A 19,252-nucleotide genomic window follows, 5' to 3' on the forward strand; every position below is an offset into this window, starting at 1 on the left:
TATATTAATATGATGTTTGGAAAATACCTTGTAAAATAATTATGAGTATTTCATATGATGTAGTTTATAGGTAAAGGCAGAATATTAGAATAGAGCTTATTTTTGCATATATATACATAGAGGTGTGTATCATAAAGATGGATAGCATAATTAACTAGATTTACTTTTATAATTCTGGAAACTCTATTTAGGACTCTTATGAAGCCAGTCCTGCAGAAGTCTAAGGACTGGCACTTGTAAACCTGGGTGTGGTGATGTGTGCCTGTAATCCCAGCTACTCGGTAAGCTGTGGCAGAAGAATCCCTTGAACCCAGGAGGCAGAGGTTGGAGTGAGCCAAGACTGTACCACTGAACTCCAGCCTGGGTGACAGAGTGAGATTCTGTCTCTAAAAAAATAATAAAATAAAATAAAAAATAAAGATTACATAAGGTGACTATGAATGAAGAAAACTTTTCTATTTTGTTAAATATATATAATTAAATATAATTATCTTAAACATAAGTTAAATATACATATTGTTTTATAATACATTAGGTATAAAAAAAATTCCTTTAGCTAATTTTCTATAGCTAGTCTTGATGCCCTAAGAAAAAGAGGTAAAAAGTGCCCGACAGAAAAGTCTCGAAAAGTCTACAGATAACTAAATAGTAAAGATGAAATAACTAGTTCCTTTAAAGGCAAGGCAACAGGGAGGGCATTTAGGGAATTGAAGGAGTACTTATTGATATCCCCTTAATCGATATTGTTGATTTCATAAATTATGAAAATATGGGTTTCAAGTTTCATTAAGTTTTTCCTTACCCTATCTGGAAAATCTACCAGGTATTAGCTACCATCTTGATTTCTAAACCTCACAAAAAAGGAGGAAAGACCAGATGAAGAAACACTGCTCAATTATGAAGCCAACTGGAAAAACAGATGATATGATTTGGCTCTGTGCTTCCACCCAAATCTCAGCTCCAATTGCAGTTCCCACGTGCTGAGGGAGGAACCTGGTTGCCGGGTGATTGGATTATATGGGTGTTTCCCCCCACATTGTTCTCATGATAGTGAGAGAGTTCTCATGAGATATGATGGTTTTAAAAGTGGCAGTTTCCCCTGCACTTTCTCTCTCCTGCCACCATGTAAGATGTGCCCTGCTTCCCCTTTACCTTCCGCCATGATTATAGGTTTCCTGAGGCTTCCTCTGCCATGCAGAACTGTGAGTCGACTAAACTTCTTTTCTTTATAAATTATCCAGTCTCAGGAAATATCTTTAAAGCAGTATGAAAAATGGACTAATAGAAGACACAAGAACTTTCTTTTCTGTATCAATCTTCAGCTATTTCTAAGAACAACACAAGTTGAAAGCAGAAAGAATAATAAGTAGAGACCTGGGGCCCCAGATTTGGGGTAAAGGAAGAGGGATGTAACAGACATATATGTCAGTTTGTTTCAGTTCACGCTTCCTGCAACATGACTAGTAGCTAGATCCAGAAAACTGCCAATCAATCAGGCTAGAGATTACATTTTGAAAACTCTCAATTTTTTCAAACCTACTTGATGTTATACTTTTCTGTCCCTCCAAATAATTATACTCAAAGGTTTTGGATGCTACATGTATAGCCTTTTATGTGTTTATACACAGGTACAAATGATATTTATTATATATAACCAGCCTGAAATGTTCAAAGCTAATTGCCAACAAATGTTATAATTTTCAAATTCCACTGTTCATGTTCTAAAATTAGATAATCATGGTGATCGTACAATTCTGTGAATATACTAGAAACCACTGAGTTGTACGCTTTAAATGGGTGAGTTTTATGGTATGTAAATTATACCTCAATAAAACTGCCATAACAAAATTAAAAGAAAAAAACCTCATTGGTCAGAACATTCTTATTCTTCAAATTATTATTATGTAATAATTTGTTGAACAAGTTGGCTTTCAGCATTTTACTACTTCAGATTATTAAAAACAATATCAGCTTTATAAAACTCCACTCTGAACACATAAGAAAAGACACCCAAACAACAACAAAACCAACAGGAAATAATATCATTAGTTTAAGAGCACATAAAACACAGTAATGCAAACCGTAGTATTCTACTAAAATTTAAGAAAATATGTTTTCATGATCCTGTGAGCTAAACATGTACATAAGTTTGCCTCTTATATTTCTTTCATTTACAATCAAAAGGATAAAAACAGAAAGATGATTATATGAAACTGCTAGTAAAATCAAATAAAACAATCTACGTGGTCCAACAGTTTTGTCCAACTTCTTCCAAAACTAACAAAGTAGGAAATAAGTAGAAAATCCCTTGAGGCAATTGTTGGTACTACTGGACCACTCTGTTATAATATATAACTTTATTCCTTGTCCTTTTTAAACCTTCAGTTTATATTTTCTCCTCTCTTTACTCAGCTTCCTTACTTCATCCTCTCATCTTAGTAGCACCACTATCTCCATTTATTTTCAAATGAGAGAATTAGAGTTTATACAATATTTTCACATAAGATAAGATGTATCTTCACAACTCTGTGGTATTACTTTCTATTTGTAGAAAAGGTGGAGCTCAAAAAGGTTACTGAGTTAGCCAGGTTCACAAAACTTGTAAATAACCAAGATAGAGGCCAAATATTTTAACTTCAAAGCTACTGCTCCTTCTATATTAGCACAGCTGAACTTCAAGATTATATAGTATTGATGGCCAAAAAGATTGATTACTGCAATCCTTTGATTATTTAAATCATATGCTAGTAGTCCTAAACTAAAAATGTTATCTTTAATTAAAATATTTCTTCTCTTATCCAAATTCTTTCTGTATACTCTATTCATAGTAATTATGCTGTGTTTGCTAGTTATGCTACTCTTTCCAAACAATCTTTTAAACTAAGCATTTAATTATCTAGATTTTTAATCAAACACCATCCTCAGCAACTTTTGTTAATTTTTCAGCATCACTTTACGGAAGAATAATGATTTACTCTAAATTAAACAGCAATCAGAAGCAATGTTCATTGGAATCTAGATAGTGTAACTTCTCCTTTCCTTTATCTCATTTCTAGCATTCCTGGAAACTTCCACTTACCGCAAAGGGGGAAAGAAAAGGAAGACATTAAATGGAAAAGTCTACAAAGCAAAGAAGTTTCTACAGACGTGTGCGAGAGATTATACAGAGAATGATGACCAAATTTGTGGCAATCATAATGACTTGTGAAGTAATTTAAGCAAAATGTTTATCTGAATCATAGACAAATATGTATCTCTGTGTGTGTGTGTATGAATATATATATATATATATATATATATATATATATGAATAAAAAGACCTGTAAGCCCACAAAAAGAAGGAAGGAATTAAGGGAGGGAGGAAGGAAAAAAGACAGCTGATGGAGCTTCAGCTCACTTTCTTTTTTTCCATACAATTAAAGTACAGGGGAATCCTAAATAAAAGGGAGCCATCGATTTACGATTAGCTAGCTGAGGAGACTCACAGAGAGATACCAGGGTTCCCTATTAGTGAAACCTGGCACATGAAGTCAGTAAGTCACAGGAAGACAAGAACTGACAAAAGGAATAGGCAGGGACAGACTGGAATCCCCTTCTCTTTCTGTCCTCAAAGTGTGCTTCAAGAACTATCCACATCAGAAACAGCCATGGCTTTTATTTAACAAGCATATCACTACACTCCAACATACACCTGTATTAAAAAAAAATGTCTGGGAGTTGGGCTTATACATTTGCATTTTAACAAGACCACAGGTTATTTTTAAATCCATTGAAGTTTGAAGCTCTTTCCCCTCAATTTACCTTTGTCAATGGTTAGTCAGTCAAGCTGCTTGTTTAATTAAATTGTGTATGCTCTGGTAAAGGCCTTCTGAGGGCAAATACTGCTTCAGGTATTAGTTAATCTTAAAAAAGAGAAATTCTGGACCCTTGTTTAGGTCACTTTATTCTCTATGAAACTTACCAGTGTTTTTCAAAGGACTGTCATTTAAAGCCTAGAGGTGAGGGATGAAGGAATAGGTTAAGAGACAGGGAGGAAGTCATGCAGAGACAGTATTTTTCTTAATTTTTAAAACATTACTCAAAATGGGAAAAGAAACTGCACAATAAATTAGGACAGAACATCTGCAAATTAAGATAGCATTAAGTATATATGCTTCCATTCAACTATAAGAGATTGACCATTTACTTGTATATGCCATTTTAAAAATGGTTATGAAAACAAAAGTATTAATAAGTTTTATTTAGTTAAAGAAAGATTAGAAAGCAAAACATACATATTTTGTGTTTTTGTAATACATACTAGGTCGAATTTTAATTTTACATAAGGCCTTTAAAGAAGCTACGCTCATGAATTAAAAGATCATTTTTATGAAAAGATTACCATTTGGTGCAGTGGGAGGTGACCAGATGCCATAATATTTTGGTAAATATTTTCGTAGCTCTAGAAGAACGCCATCAGTACAGTCAGCAGCATAAACCTGAAACAGAGAAATATAACATTGCTAGGTTCCTATAATGCTTTGTAACTGCCCTGCACATTTCTCAGATAAAATATATTATGTTGAATCATAATTCATCTGCTTTGGCTTCAATTGCAAGTAAATTTGAAACAAGCAAAAAAATATTACTGTGGGTCTCCAATGAGTAACTATGTATTATTTAGAGTACTCTCTTCTTGGTTATCTAATTCTAGCCTTTTACGGTCCTTGGACTATTTTACAACTTTGTAAGTTACAGATATTGATAGCAAATGCAAAATGACTCTTGTCCATAGACATGTAAATAAATTCTGGTCAGAGGACGTTCTTCTGACTTTCCTCCATGCATTCTGAGAGGAAGAAATGTAGTGTCCATGTGAGAATTCATTGCAAACTTCCATTATTCCACATAGATGTGTGTTTCCTTGACTTCTCTTTTGAATCAGTTTTAAAATCTACCTGGTTCCCTCATTAAACAATAAGTTAAAGCAAATCTTTAACACATATTTATTTTATATCTGTAAGTGGATTTTTGCTTTTATCTCACCGAAGTTTACCGGTGTAAAACGCTTATGAAAACTTGTTTTAGAATCTAATTATATATGCCAAACCATATTAACGTCAAGTAGCTGTATGCAACATAATTCTTCAGAATAAACTCAAGTTTAGTAGACTCTTGGCAGACCAAATATCCATGTGGTACACTGTATTTCCCAGACTCCCCTGTTGAAATGTTTGCAGAAGTGATATTAGTCACTTCCAGGCCAGGGTAATTTAGAGCAAGTAGACCTGAATGTCCCCCATTTCTAACACAATGACCATGGGTGCAGAGTTGAGGATGAGCTAATTACAAGACGGAGGAATAAAATAAATCTCTGTGTACTGATCTAAAGAACTCCATGATGTATTTATAAATGAACAAGATAAAAGGCATATTACATACAAATATATATAGCAGGTTCATGAAATTAAGTAAGATACACATGTGTGTATCATCGCTGTAAAGGCACAGGAAAAATTACAAATATGCATTTAAAACTACTCATAGTTTAATTCTGAAATGGAAATGAAAGAGATAAATTTTTTCTTCTGATTTTTAATATTTTTTAAAAGCAGTGGGACTGGTGTTTACTGTAATATGCCGGATGAGATAACCTAAAAATCCTTCTATCTAGAAATGTAGAATAAAATACAACAAATATTTTCTTAAATGTATAGCTGAGCTGTCAAGGAAAAAAAGAGAATTCTTCTTAGTTTTGCATGCTTAGTGCAATTCTTCTCAGTTTTCACATGAAACAAAAGTGTTAACCTGAGCAGAGATGTTTGGGCTTCACAGAGGTTCACTCAAGACTTAAACCAAGGATCTCAGAACTCGGGGACAAGGCAGAGCTGAGGACAGTTACTATATTAAAACATAGAGAATAAATAAAATTCTAAATCCTGAACTTGGCTTCCTTTTCCCTCCCCCAATCACTAAACTCCAAGAACGCTGGCAGCCAAGCTGATAGAGAAAAACAGAGAAGCAGCAAATAAACAATATTAGGAATGAAAAGGGAATCTCAACTGACAGAGCAGAAATTGTTTTAAAATACTAGGAAAAGCTTTGTCAAGTGGGCAATTTTGTATTAAAAAGGTAATCTAGGCCAGGTGTGGTGACTAACACCTGTAATCCCAGCACTTTGGGGGGCTGAGGTAGGTGGATTACCTGAGGTCAGGAGTTCCAGTCTAACATGGCGAAACCCCATCTCTACCAAAAACACAAAAATTAGCTGGCATGGTGATATGAGCCTGTAATCCCAGCTACTCAAGAGGCTGAGGGAGGAGAATCACTTGAACCTGGGAAGCCAAGGTTGTAGTGAGTACAGAGATAGCGCCACTGCACTCCAGCCTGGGAAACAGAGCAAGATCGTATCTCAAAAAAAAAAAGTATTGTACTATCACACTAACAAATAAAAAATCTGAAAGGCTGGAGTGTAGTGGCCCAATCTCGACTCACTGCAACCTCTGCCTCCTGGGTTCAAGTGATTTTCCTGCCTCAGTCTCCCAAGTAGCTGGGATTACAGACATGATAATGTAGAAATCTATTTTTGTATTATACCACATTAACAGATTAAAGAAGGAAACTCACATGATCATTTCAATAGATATCAAAAAGGTAGCGGGAAAATATTCAATATTCATTCATGCTTTAAATTGTTTCCTAAAACTAGAAGGGTCAGGCATCGTGGCTCATGTCTGTAATCACAGAAGTTTGGGAGGCAGAGGCAAGAGGATTGCTTGAGCCTAGGAGTTCAAGACTGGCCTGGACAACACAGTGAAACCTCATCTCTACAAAAAAACTTTTTAAAAATTAGCCAGGCATGCTGGCCTGTGCCTGCAGTTCCAGCTACTGTGGGGAGGTTGGGGTAGGGGTGGGGAGATACTGAAGTGAGAGGGTCGCTTGAGCTTAGGTGTTCAAGACTAGCCTAGGCAACAGAGTGAGATCCCATCTCTACAAAAAATACAAAAATTAGTTGGGCTTGGTGACACAGGCCTGTAGTTCCAGTACTTAGGAGGAAGAGGCTAAGGTGGAAGGATAACTTGAGCCTGGGAGGCAGAGGTTGCAATGAACTGAGATCGTGCCACTGTATTCGAGCCTGGGCAACAGAGCCAGACCTATCTCAAAAAAAGAAAAAATCAAAACAGAAAAGATGCTATGTATCATCCCTTTCCCACTCCACCCTTCTCCACCCAAGAGGCTGACTTAAATCAACTGCATCAGTGAGGTCCTTTGCCTTCTTGCCCTTAGAAGACAAAAATAAGAAACTAGAGGGTATGAGAAGAGTTGATGTCAGTTATTTACTTCTCTAGCTTCCTCCTTAACAGGTCATATCTTCTCATAAAGTTACCTTCCCTGGGTTCCAGGAACCATTCTCTCCACATCAGGCCCAGGGATGGTATAACATTATAACATCTCTTGCATGTCGCCATAAGCTCTGACCCTACCTTTATAAATAGTTCCTTTATGAAACCAACTGAGCATACCATTCATTTCTTGACAAAATGTTGCCTCACACAGAGGGTAATTTCAATTTCCTTAACCTGAGAAAAAGTATCTACCACAAACAGAATAAGAATCTAAGAATTGAAATAGAAAATACTAGACTGAATCAAATAAAGATAAGCATTGTTTTCCATGAAGCTTTTGTTTCTATTACATACACACAGTGACCATGCTGTCAAGTATGTGTCTTACTGTGAGTCACCACCAGACAACTCTGAAAAACACTTTGAATACAACGAAACAAATCTTACCTCACTTACCATATTATAGAATTCCAGCTCTCTTGGGCCCCTTGGAGGTGGTTGTAACTGTTTCAAAACTGTGCCATCTGGATGTTGCAGTATACCTATGGAACAAAAATCAGAAATTTTTTAATGCTTTAATAATAGTAAAGTGTGCTTCATAAAATAGATTTGTTCCTGAAGTGACAGGTAAACTACTTCCTTTAAACTTAAGGGTTTACTTTTACTTATTTCAGAAATTCTAACATTCAACCAACAGGTTTCAGTACTTGTTATATGCAAAGCACCAGAACACAAATTCCAAATATCTTAGTTTTATTGTCTCCAACCACTACCTCTTTTGACACCCCCAGGCTTTATAATATGTAGAACATATGTGTAACATTGTATAGAAATTCCTTTATAGGCTTTCTATAAGATGCTAATTTATAGTTAAAAGAAGCAAGTTAAAAGCAATAGCACAAATTGACCCCACTTTTAAAACCAGAAAAGAAGATATATGTTAACAGTGGCCATATATGAATTTCCTAGTTGGTAATTTTTTATAAATCTCTCATCTCTTATAAGAAAGCAACTAAAGTATTTCCTGATTCAAATGCACTGTATACAATTGTATAGATAGTACAAGGGCAGGTTTGTTTTAAAATGCTAAACCGGGAGAGAGATCCAAGATGGCTGACCACTAGCAGCTCGGGATTGTAGCTCCCAGTGAAAGTGCAGAGAACGAGAGGATGCCACACTTTCAGACGAATTTTTGTTGCTCACGGACCAGGAGATTCCCAGCGGAGGAGCCCCACGGGTCGCCAGCATGACTCTTGTGGCCGGCGTGGCGGTTTTGCCGGCGCCTCAGCACGGCAGTTCTTGGTGCAGAGTGAGTGGGACTGGGTCCCCTTTTGGCCGATTCCCGGGCAGAAAAGCACCATCAATCTTAAGCACCAAGCACCACTGTTTTGGCCAGCGCAGTGGATTGCTCAGATTTCAGCGCTGGGAATCAACAAGTTGGACGTCCACTCAGAAACCTAATTTCAAAGTCGGAAATCACAAAGACGACAGGTGGATAAATTTACAATGATGGGAAGAAACCAGCGTAAAAAGGCTGAGAATACCCAAAATCAGAATGCCTCTCCCTCTACAGGGGATCACAGTTCCTCATCAGCAAGGGAACAAGCCCTGATGGAGAACGAATGTGTTCCATTAATAGAAGTAGGCTTCAGAAGGTGGATGATAAGAAACTTCTGTGAATTAAAAGAACTTGTTCCAACCCAATGCAAAGAAACTAAGAACTCTGAAAAAAGGTTTGACGAAATGCTAACAAGAATAGACAATTTGGAGAGGAATATAGGTGAATTAATAGAGCTGAAAAACACAACACAAGAACTTCACGAAGTATGCACAAGTTTTAACAGTCGAATTGATCAAACAGAAGAAAGGATATCAGAATTCGAAGACCAACTTAACAAAATAAAACAACTAGTCAAGATTAGAGAAAAAAGGATAAAAAGAATGAGCAAAGTCTCCAAGAAATATGGGACTATGTGAAAAGACCTAATCTGCGTTTGATAGGTGTACCTGAATGTGACGAAGAGAATGAATCCAAGTTGGAAAATACTCTTCAGGAAATTATTCAGGAAAACTTTCCCAACCTAGTGAGACAGGACAAAATTCAACTCCAGGTAATACAGAGAGCACCACAAAGATATTCCTCAAGAAGACCAACCCCAAGGCACATAATCGTCAGATTCATTAGGGTTGAAATGAAGGAGAAAATACTAAGAGCAGCCAGAGAGAAAGGTCAGGTTACCCACAAAGGGAAGCCTATCAGACTTAGAGCAGATCTCTCAGCAGAAACCCTACAAGCTAGAAAAGAGTGGGGGCCAATATTAAACATCCTTAAAGAAAAGAACTTTCAACCCAGAATTTCACATCCAGCCAAACTGAGCTTCAAAAGCGAAGGAAAAATAAAATCTTTTGCAAACAAGCACGTACTTAGAGATTTCACCATCACCAGGCCTGCTTTGCAGAAGCTTCTGAAAGAAGCACTATACATATAAAGGAACAACCAGTATCAGCCTTTCCAAAAATATATCCAGCTAGCATCAAATGGCAGTATTAAACTCATATATATTATTAACTGGATAAAAAGCCAAAACCCATCGGCATGCTGTATCCAGACCCATCTCACATGCAACGATACACGAAGACTCAAAACAAAGGGACAGAGGAAGATTTACCAACCAAATGGAGAGCAAGCATAAATAAACAAATAAAAAGCAGGAGTTGCAATTCTCACCTCTGATAAAATAGACTTTAAAGCAACAAAGATCAAAAGAGGCAAAGAAGGACATTACATAATGGTAAAAGGATCAATGCAACAAGAAGAGCTAACGATCCTATATATACACATACCCAATACAGGAGCACCCAGATACATAAGACAAGTTCTTAATGACTTATAAAGAGACTTAGCCTCCCACACAATAATAGTGGGAGACTATAACATCACATTGTCAATATTAGACTGATCAACGAGATAGAAAATTAACAAGGATATCCAGGACTTGAACTCAGACCCGGAACAAGTAAACTTAATAAACATTTATAGAACTCTCCACTTCAAATACACAAAACATACATTCTTATCAGTACCATATCACACCTATTGCAAAAGTGACTATATAATTGGAAGTAAATCACTCCTCAATAATTGCATAGCATTTCATAGGTTTAAATGAAATATTGGTTGGCTGCTTGTTTGTTATTTTCTTCCCTTATTCCTTCCTGTCTCCATTGTTAAGCACAATTATTGGCATAAAAGAGGTTTTCAATTCCCATTTTTAGACTGCATTCTAGCTTGGGCAATAAAGCAATACTCCCGTTCTCTCTCCCTCTTTCTCTTCCTTTTTCTTCCTCTTCTTCATTCTTTTTTTTTCTTTCTTTCTTCCTTTTTTTTCTTCAAAAAAAAAAATGCTAAACCAAACCTTGTCATAGAAATCAGAAAAATATCCAAAGATGTATGGAATAATCAAAATTTTTAATAAATTATAATTTATTTTCTGCTAGAAATTTAAGTCAAGAGGGATCCTATTTTTACAAAAATGTCATAAAATACAAGAAAAAACATTTTAAGAAACTTAAGAACACTGCTAATGATAAAGAAATTCAATTGGTAAAAAATTCTAAAGAACCAATTTTTCATACATCAGTACCCCGGTGAATTGTAAATGTCACTCAGACACCACAAGGTTACATTCTTAGATCAATTCCTGCATTAACACTTGTTGTATAACCTGCCAACCTTCAAGTACTATATACTCTAGTCACCCTGGAATGTTGTATTATAATGACTTAAAAATTAAATATCAGGATAGTCTATTCTTTTCTCAAAACTTCAAAGTGAGGAGCCCGAAATGGGAAGACTGATTTCTTTAGAGAAATTCCTCCAAAGATAAGAAGCTTTGCCTGAGTCAAATAGGAAATCACTTGGTCAAACCCATTCATTATTGCAATCTAATTATGTTTTACAACTGCCCATAAGATGTCTAGGAAATAACATTTGCAATTTTAGTCAAAGGACCAATATTAATGCTTACTTAATAATCAGTTCTTTGGGTATCTTTATTATTGAGATAAATATGATTGAAACATGATAGGAATTGGTCATTTCTTTCATAAACTTATTCTGACCTTCAACGTTGGTGTATAATTCCACATTTATAACAATGTATGTCATTTATAATTGCACATACGTAAGTAGAGCAGTGAACTTTGGCTTATGAGAAAATTCAGAGTGAAGATTTTCTTGGTTTCATGAGTTAAAAAAAAAAAAAAAAAAGATAGTACAAGGGCATCTAGCCAATAGGTAAAGTGACAGCTGAAATCAGGCAACAAGCCTAGAGCAGGAAGGGGTACCATTTTATAATCTGCCCACTCAAAGGAAGAGACTTTATAAAGTTACCATATGTATACCAACACTGGTCCCACCCCTATCCCATGAAGATTCATTCCAAATTTATATGTTAAAATCTTAAATTTTGATGTATTGGAATTTTATAAAATCATGCTAGTTAGAATATGACTCAAATAAACATACTTAGAATTCTGATAAAATATGCCACTTGAGTTTCCTTTTCTTATTGGCAAGTGTTAGGAATTTTTTTCTTCCTATTAGATAGGTAGGAAGAAACACTGTAGGTTTCTTCCTATCAGATAGGTAGGAAGAAACCATCCTAACACTGTAACAAGATTGGAGTGAGCCACATCTAACACATGAGCATGAAAACTCAATCATCGTGCTTATGAACTACAGAACAATCTAGAATTTTTGATAATGGCAAAAATGCAGAATTCAGCCAACAGAAGCAGACAGAAAGTCTCAAGAGATACAGAAGTCAAGTTGTTGTTGTTTTTAATCTTAAGACTTAGACATAGGCCAGGCATACTGGCTCAAACCTGTAATTCCAGCACTTTGGTAGGCTGTGGCTGGAAGATCACTTGAGGCTCAGAGTTTGAGATGAATCTGGGCAACATAGTAGAGCCTGTTTCTACAAAAAAATTAAAAAAGAAAATTAGCTGGGCATGGTGGCATGTGTCTATAGTCCCAGCTACTCAGGAGAACGAGGTAGGAAGATGGCTTGAACTCAGGAGTTTGAGGCTGCAATTAGCTATGATCACACCACTGCACTTCAACCTGGGTGACAGAGCAAGAGACCCTCTCTAAAAAAAACCCTATTTTTAATTTTAAAAAGACCTAGATATAGAATAGAAGGAAGGTAAATATTAATCTGTCTGTATAAGACTGGATGGTAAACAATCAAAAGACTTCAAAGAGTAGTACAACATAACTAAAAGTTACTGAAGAAGTCCAATATAACTTCTGTTCCTGAAGGTTGGGATGAAGTACAAGCAAGGCCTTTACTCTCATGGTTATGACATTTTCTGTGGGGCTAAAATGAGTAAAGAAGCTTTGACGAATAGAATTACAGAGGAAAATAAAACTTGAACTTTCATGAATAAGCAGAGAACCATGACAGCTTCCCTGCCTTGGGCAAACACCTTGGCCTAAATACAGGGGATCTTCCATTAGACAAATATATCTTGTTAGGCAAGCAGAAATCAGCCAAGCTGTAGACAACAGTGTGGGATAGCAGGATGGATTAGAGACTGTAATAATACCAACACAAAAAGAGATTGCTTGGCCCAATAAGTCTCCCATATTACTCACTCTGCAACATAACCCCTCAAGTTTGAGAAGACAGAAGATGGTAATCTCTGGCATTCTCTAGGCAAATAAATTCCAGAATCCAAATAAACCAACAGTAAATCAAGAGTATCTAAACCTGCAATCAAATCCTCACCGCCAGCTCAAAAACTGTTAAGGTAAAAAAAGGAGGCCCCTTGGAAGGCTGAGCCAATAACAGATACACTGAATCTGAGACTGCAGCCTAGCACTAGCTCAGCTAAACTCAGTCCATTACCCTAAACACAGAAAAGGGCATGTACTCCATGGAGGAATCAAAACAAAGCAAAAAAATAGTACATATCACTTCCCACTGTTCTTTAAATAAAATGCCCTAAATTTAGGAAAAAATTATGATACATACTCAAAATATCAGGAAAACATGAAGTACAATCAAGAGAAAACATAATAAATAGGAGATGACACATAGATGACCAAGTCATTCTAATTAGCAAGCATGTTAAAACAAAAATTATAAATATGCTAAAGATATTTATAAAATATTTTATGAAAGATATTTATAGAGCATTAAAAACCTGTCAGGTAATACCAAGAGCTTTTAACAAACACATAGTTGGGGTACCATAAGAAGAAAAGAGTATGGGCCAGATTAAAAAAATTCTGGGCTTTCAAGTTTCCACCTAGGATATAGAAAGCTGGAAGAAGCATTGCTCCCACTTAAAAGCAAGAAAAGGCGAGATAATCTACAAAATCATAACTTTTCATGAAACCATCAAAGAGCTGAGATAATAACCAACAAACATAAAATCTGAAGAAGACATACCACACACACACACACACACACACACACACACACGACAAATGAGAGCACTGGCTCACCCATGGAGAGGAATGGGTTACCTTACAAGGGGGTTAGAATAATACAGCTAAAATTCTTAACAAATAGCTAATGACAAAGTATAGATTCAAGTGAGGGTATAGAACTCTCAGAAATTGCAAACACTTGCAACATTTTCTCCAGGAACCTCTCTTCCAAGCTGTCAAGAAAAAGACTGGAGAGAGGCATAAAGTCAGAAAAAGTGACCATCAGAGGTACAGGCATTGAGGAAGTGAAGCACCACTACTAAAAGAAAGAAGACCCTTTTCCCCTTTGGATCAAAAGTCTTAAGTTGTTCAGGTAAGAACAATAAATCATGTCGTCCCCAAGAAACAGGTGGCAAGCCATTGTGGATGGGAGAAAATAAAGGAAAATATTCTCCAACCCTGGGCGGATAAAGGAAGACAGGAAATCATACGCAGTCTTAATTTTATAAGTCTCCTACTGCTGAGGGTGGAAAGAAAACTCATGCAAAGGACCTGCTGAAGACACAAAGCAGTTTGACTTCTATAGGAAAGAGGGGCAGGATCCCTGAACAAGTCCCATTCCCCAAAGCTTAGATCACAGAACCTACCTAACGTTGAAGCTGGGCCAAGACAACAGAGGATACCTCTGCAGCCTTGCACCAGGGTAGCTATAACCAAGTAAAAAATAATAGTAATCTACATTTGTGGGAGGGTGATGAACATAGAGAAAACCACCTCTGAAGCCTACGTGCACAAAAAAGACCTAAAGTAGAGAGTTAAACAGAATACTGAGAAAAATCCTCTGGCAAATCAGACCCATCCTAAACAAAAGATGACACTAGCAGAATTTCAAATCTATGGTGCACTGACAGTATTTTAGTCAGCCAGGGTTTGCATAACAAAATGCAATAGACTGAGCAACTTAAATCACAGAAATTTATTTTTCCATATTTCTGAAGGCTAGATGTCCCAGACCAAGGTGCTGGGAGATTTGGTTCCTAGTATGGACTCCCTTAGCTTGTAGGGTCACCTTCTTACTGTGTTCTCACATGGCAGACAAAAAGAGAGCTAACTCTCTAGTGCCTTTTCTTATAATTATACATTCTATTGCATCAAGACTTCACCCTTATGACCTCATTTAACCTTAATTACCTCCATACAGGTGCTATCTCCAAATATGGTTACATTTGTGGGGAAGAGGGGGCTTCAACATATGAATTTTGAAGGACACAAACAGTCTATAACAGAAAGCAACTATTAACAACAATACTTAAATTTGTCTTAATTCTTCATTAGATTGGCTCAAATCATCAACAGTACCAGTCAAGCAGAAGAGGTATATTCATTTCAGTAATAAACACTGTTGACTTTAGTTGCTATAGTCCTATACATGATACCCACTAGAATTTAATAAAAATTACAACACATGAAAAAGCAAGAAAAGGCCAGGCACAGTGGCTCACGCCTGTAATCCCAGCACTTTGGGAGGCTCAGGCGGGCGGATCACAAGGTCAAGAAACCATCCTGGCCAACAAGGTGAAACATAGTTTCTACTAAAAATACAAAAATTAGCTGGGCGTAGTGGCATGAGCCTGTAGTCCTAGCTACTCAGGAGGCTGAGGCAGGAGAATCACTTGAACCAGGGAGGCAGATGGCAGTGAGCCAAGATTGCACCATTGCACTCCAGCCTAGGTGACAGAGTAACACTCTCTCTCACACCAAAAAAAAAAAAAGCAAGAAAAATAATACTGTCAAGAGATACAGCAAAATACAGACTGATATCAGAAATGACAGTATGTTAAAATTATCAGACAAGGGAACTTAACCATAATTTATAGAAAAAGCACACAACATGCATGAAAAGACAAGTGCTTTCATCAGAGAGAAACTTTAAAAGTTTAATGGAAGTAGTAGAAATGAAATACATAGTTAACAGAGATGAAGAAAGCTTTCTATAGGCTCATCACTAGAATCAAAACAACCAAGGAGAGAATCAATAAGTTTGATGTCAGGTCAATAGAAATTATACAAATTGAAACACAATGGGAGGAAAAAGAAAAAGAAAAGAGAAACCAGAAGAGAGCATCCAAGATCTACAGAATAATATCAAATAGTCTATGGTAACTATCTGATATGGTTTGGTTCTGTGTGCCCACCCAAATCTCACATTGAATTGTAATTCCCTGTTTTGGGGGACAGACTTGGTGGGAGGTGACTGGATCATGGTGGCAGATTTCCCCCTTGCTGTTCTCATGATGATGAGTTCTCAGAAGATCTGGTTGAAAGTGTGTAGCACTTCCCCCTTCTCTCTCTCTCTCTCCTACTCTGCCATGTAAAGAAGGTGCTTGCTTCCCCTTTGCCTTCCACCATAATTGGAAGTTTCCTGAGGCCTCCCCAGCCATGCCTCCTGTAAAGTCTGTGGGACTGAGTCAATTAAACCTCTTTTCTTCATAAATTACCCAGTCTCAGGTAATTCTTTATAGCAGTGTGAAAATGAACTAATATACTATCATTAGAATCCCAGGAAAAAAATCAGAGAAAGGCACACTCATGTTGATTAGAGCATTATTCACAATAGCTGAGATGTGGAAGCAACTTCCATGTCCATCAACAGATAGATGGGTAAAAAAAAAATGTGGTAAAGGCACACAAGGCATATAATAGAATGCCATTCGTTATTCTGTATTTTACATGTATGCATATGCATTGTATATGCATACAATAGAATGTCATTGCCTTAAAAAATATAGAAAACTTCTGTTTTATTCTACAGCATGGATGAAACTTAAAAGACATTATGCTAAGTGAAATAAGCCAGTAACAAAAAGATAAATACTGCTTGAGTACACTTACATGAGATATTTAAAGCAGTTAAATTCTTAGAAAACAGAAATAGAATGGTAATTGTGAGGGGCCAGGAGGAGGGAGAAAAGAGTTGTTGTTCAGTGGACAAGAGTTTTAAAAGATGAAAAAGTGAGCCAGGCTATGGTGGCTCATACCTATAATCCCAGCACTTTGAGACCAGCCTGGCCATTCTGGTGAAATCCTGTCTCCACTAAAAACACAAAAATTAGCCAGGCATGGTGGCGCATGCCTGTAATCCCAACTACTCAGAAGGCTGAGCCAGGAGAATCACTTGAACCCAGGAGGCAGAGATTACAGTGAGCCAAGATAGTGCCACTGCACTCCAGGCTGGGTGACAGAGCAAGACTCTGACTCAAAAAAAAAAAAAAGATGATGATGAAAAAGTTCCAGAGATCTGTTGGACATCAATGTGCATGCAATTGAGAATACTGTACATTTAAAAATGGCTTAGATGGCAAACTGCATGTCTGCATGTGTTTTTTTACCACAATAAAAAATGTTGTATATTCAGCAGGATTACAAATATTCAAAATAAATGGACATTAAAATCTCTATCTGTGGAAAGTGCTTTCTAGATACTTTTTTTTTTATCATAACTACATATTTATATGTGTGCACATATATGTATTTTGGTATATGCTTACAATGTGTAATGATCAAATCAGGGCAATTAGCATATCTGTCACCTCAAACGCCTAATTTATTTGTGTTGGGAATATTTCAAATATTTCTCTTCTAGCTATTTTGAAATATACAATACATTTTTGTGAACTACAGTCACCCTACTGTGCTATTTAAACACTAGAACTTATTCCTTCTAAGTGTATTTTTGTACCTGTTAAACAACTTCTCTTCATTCCCCCCAACAACCTGTCTCAGCTTCTGGCAACCATCATTCTACTCTCTACCACCATGAGATCAATGTTTATAGCTCCCACATCTGAGTGAGATCATGTGTTATTTGTCTTTCCATGCCTGGCTTATTTCTCTTCATATAATGAGCTCCAATTCCATCCACATTGCTGCAGATGACAGGATTTCATTCTTTTTTATGGCTGAATAATATTCCATTGTGGACCATATTTTCTTTATCTAGTCATCTGTTGTGGACACTTAGGTTGATTCTGTATCTTGGCTACTGTAAATAGAGCTACAATAAACATGAGAGTACAGATACCTCTTCAACATACTGCTTTCTTTTTTTTTTTTTGAGACAGAGTTTCACTCTTGTTACCCAGGCTGGAGTGCAATGGCGCGATCTCGGCTCACTGCAACCTCCGCCTCCTGGGTTCAGGCAATTCTCCTGCCTCAGCCTCCTAAGTAGCTGGGATTACAGGCACGTGCCACCACGCCCAGCTAATTTTTTGTATCTTTAGTAGAGATGGGGTTTCACGATGTTGACAAGGATGGTCTCGATCTCTTGACCTCGTGATCCACCCGCCTCGATACTATTGTAATCCCAAAGTGCTGGGATTACAGGCGTGAGCCACTGCGCCTGGCCCCAACATACTGCTTTCTTTTGGGTATATATTCACAACTAGGATTGCTGGATCATGGCAGATTTATTTTTAGTTTTTTGAGGTACTTCCATACTATTTCAATGTGGTGGCAGTTCAGTCAGGTGGTGGCAAAAATATTAAGGGAAAAATATTAGAGAGAGTTATAGGAAACAGTCACAAAATCCCCTTGGAAGGTCAGGTGGTTAACATAGCTTCAAATGAAAGGATGGGCCAAAGGTGGTGTGTTCTTACCCTAGGGCATTAGAACATAGACTAAATATATAATTGTAAAGAGGCTTCCCCAGATAAGTCTGTTTACCCCCACCTCCATTAGCAAACCTTTGATCATCCACATGTGCATAACTGCCTTCTACTGGGGGGCAGGGGGCGTCAGCAGAAGTTTATTACCCACAAATGGTGTTTGCTTTAGGCCTCATAACCTGGCCTTTAATCTTTACCCTCTAGTGGTGTTGACTCAAAGCCTTTGTTATGTAATGTGTGCTGAATAAAGGCCAGGAAGGCTAACTGGTCAGGGCATGGCTGCTACCTGTCCTAGGAGTGTCTGTGAGTGGCCATAGACACACCTAACCCACTCTTTCACTGGAAATTTTTGTTTGAGTGAATTTGTTCATCCATCACTGGGGCAGCATCTGCAGGTCAGACCCCGACATTTCCCAAAGTAGCTATACTAATTTATATATCTAGCAACTGTTACTGTTCCCTTTCTCCACATCCTTGGTAGCATCTGCTACTTTTTGACTTTTCTTTAAAAATTGGTTTTTTGTTTGTTTGTTTTTGAGATAGGGTCTCACTTTGTAACACAGGCTGGAGTGCAATGGCACAATCATAGTTCACTGCAGCCTCCAACCCTGGGGCTCAAGCAATCCTCCCACCCCAGCCTCCCAGGGCTGGGATTAAAGGTATAAGCCACCACATTCAGCTTGACTTTTTAATAATAGCCATTTTAACTAGCATGAGATAATATCTCACTGTATTTTAGATTTAAATTTCTCTTATGATTAGTGATGTTGAGCAGTTTTTCATACCCCAATTGGTCATTTATATGTCTACTTTTGAGAGATGTC

General features: G+C 37.1%; 1 protein-coding gene and 1 pseudogene across 3 annotated transcripts in view; both read right to left on the reverse strand.

The window, feature by feature from the left end:
* IPMK (inositol polyphosphate multikinase) overlaps positions 1–19,252 on the reverse strand; it is a 66,270-nt gene that overhangs the window by 29,070 nt on the left and 17,948 nt on the right. For 2 of the 3 annotated variants that reach the window (XM_012445755.3, XM_012445753.3), the window contains exons 2-3: positions 7,773–7,867; positions 4,382–4,478 (exon numbers count right to left, since the gene is read on the reverse strand). In XM_012445755.3, coding sequence (XP_012301178.1) covers positions 4,382–4,478; positions 7,773–7,867 — 192 coding nt within the window. The remainder of the gene's footprint in view (positions 1–4,381; positions 4,479–7,772; positions 7,868–19,252) is intronic. The other variant, XM_012445754.2, reaches the window with a different exon arrangement.
* Positions 11,964–12,075, reverse strand: LOC135274100 (small nucleolar RNA U13; annotated as a pseudogene).

The sequence above is a fragment of the Aotus nancymaae genome, unplaced genomic scaffold, assembly GCF_030222135.1.
Source record: "Aotus nancymaae isolate 86718 unplaced genomic scaffold, 86718_ANA_hifiasm-v0.15.2.pri h1tg000010l, whole genome shotgun sequence".
Lineage (NCBI taxonomy): Eukaryota > Metazoa > Chordata > Mammalia > Primates > Aotidae > Aotus > Aotus nancymaae.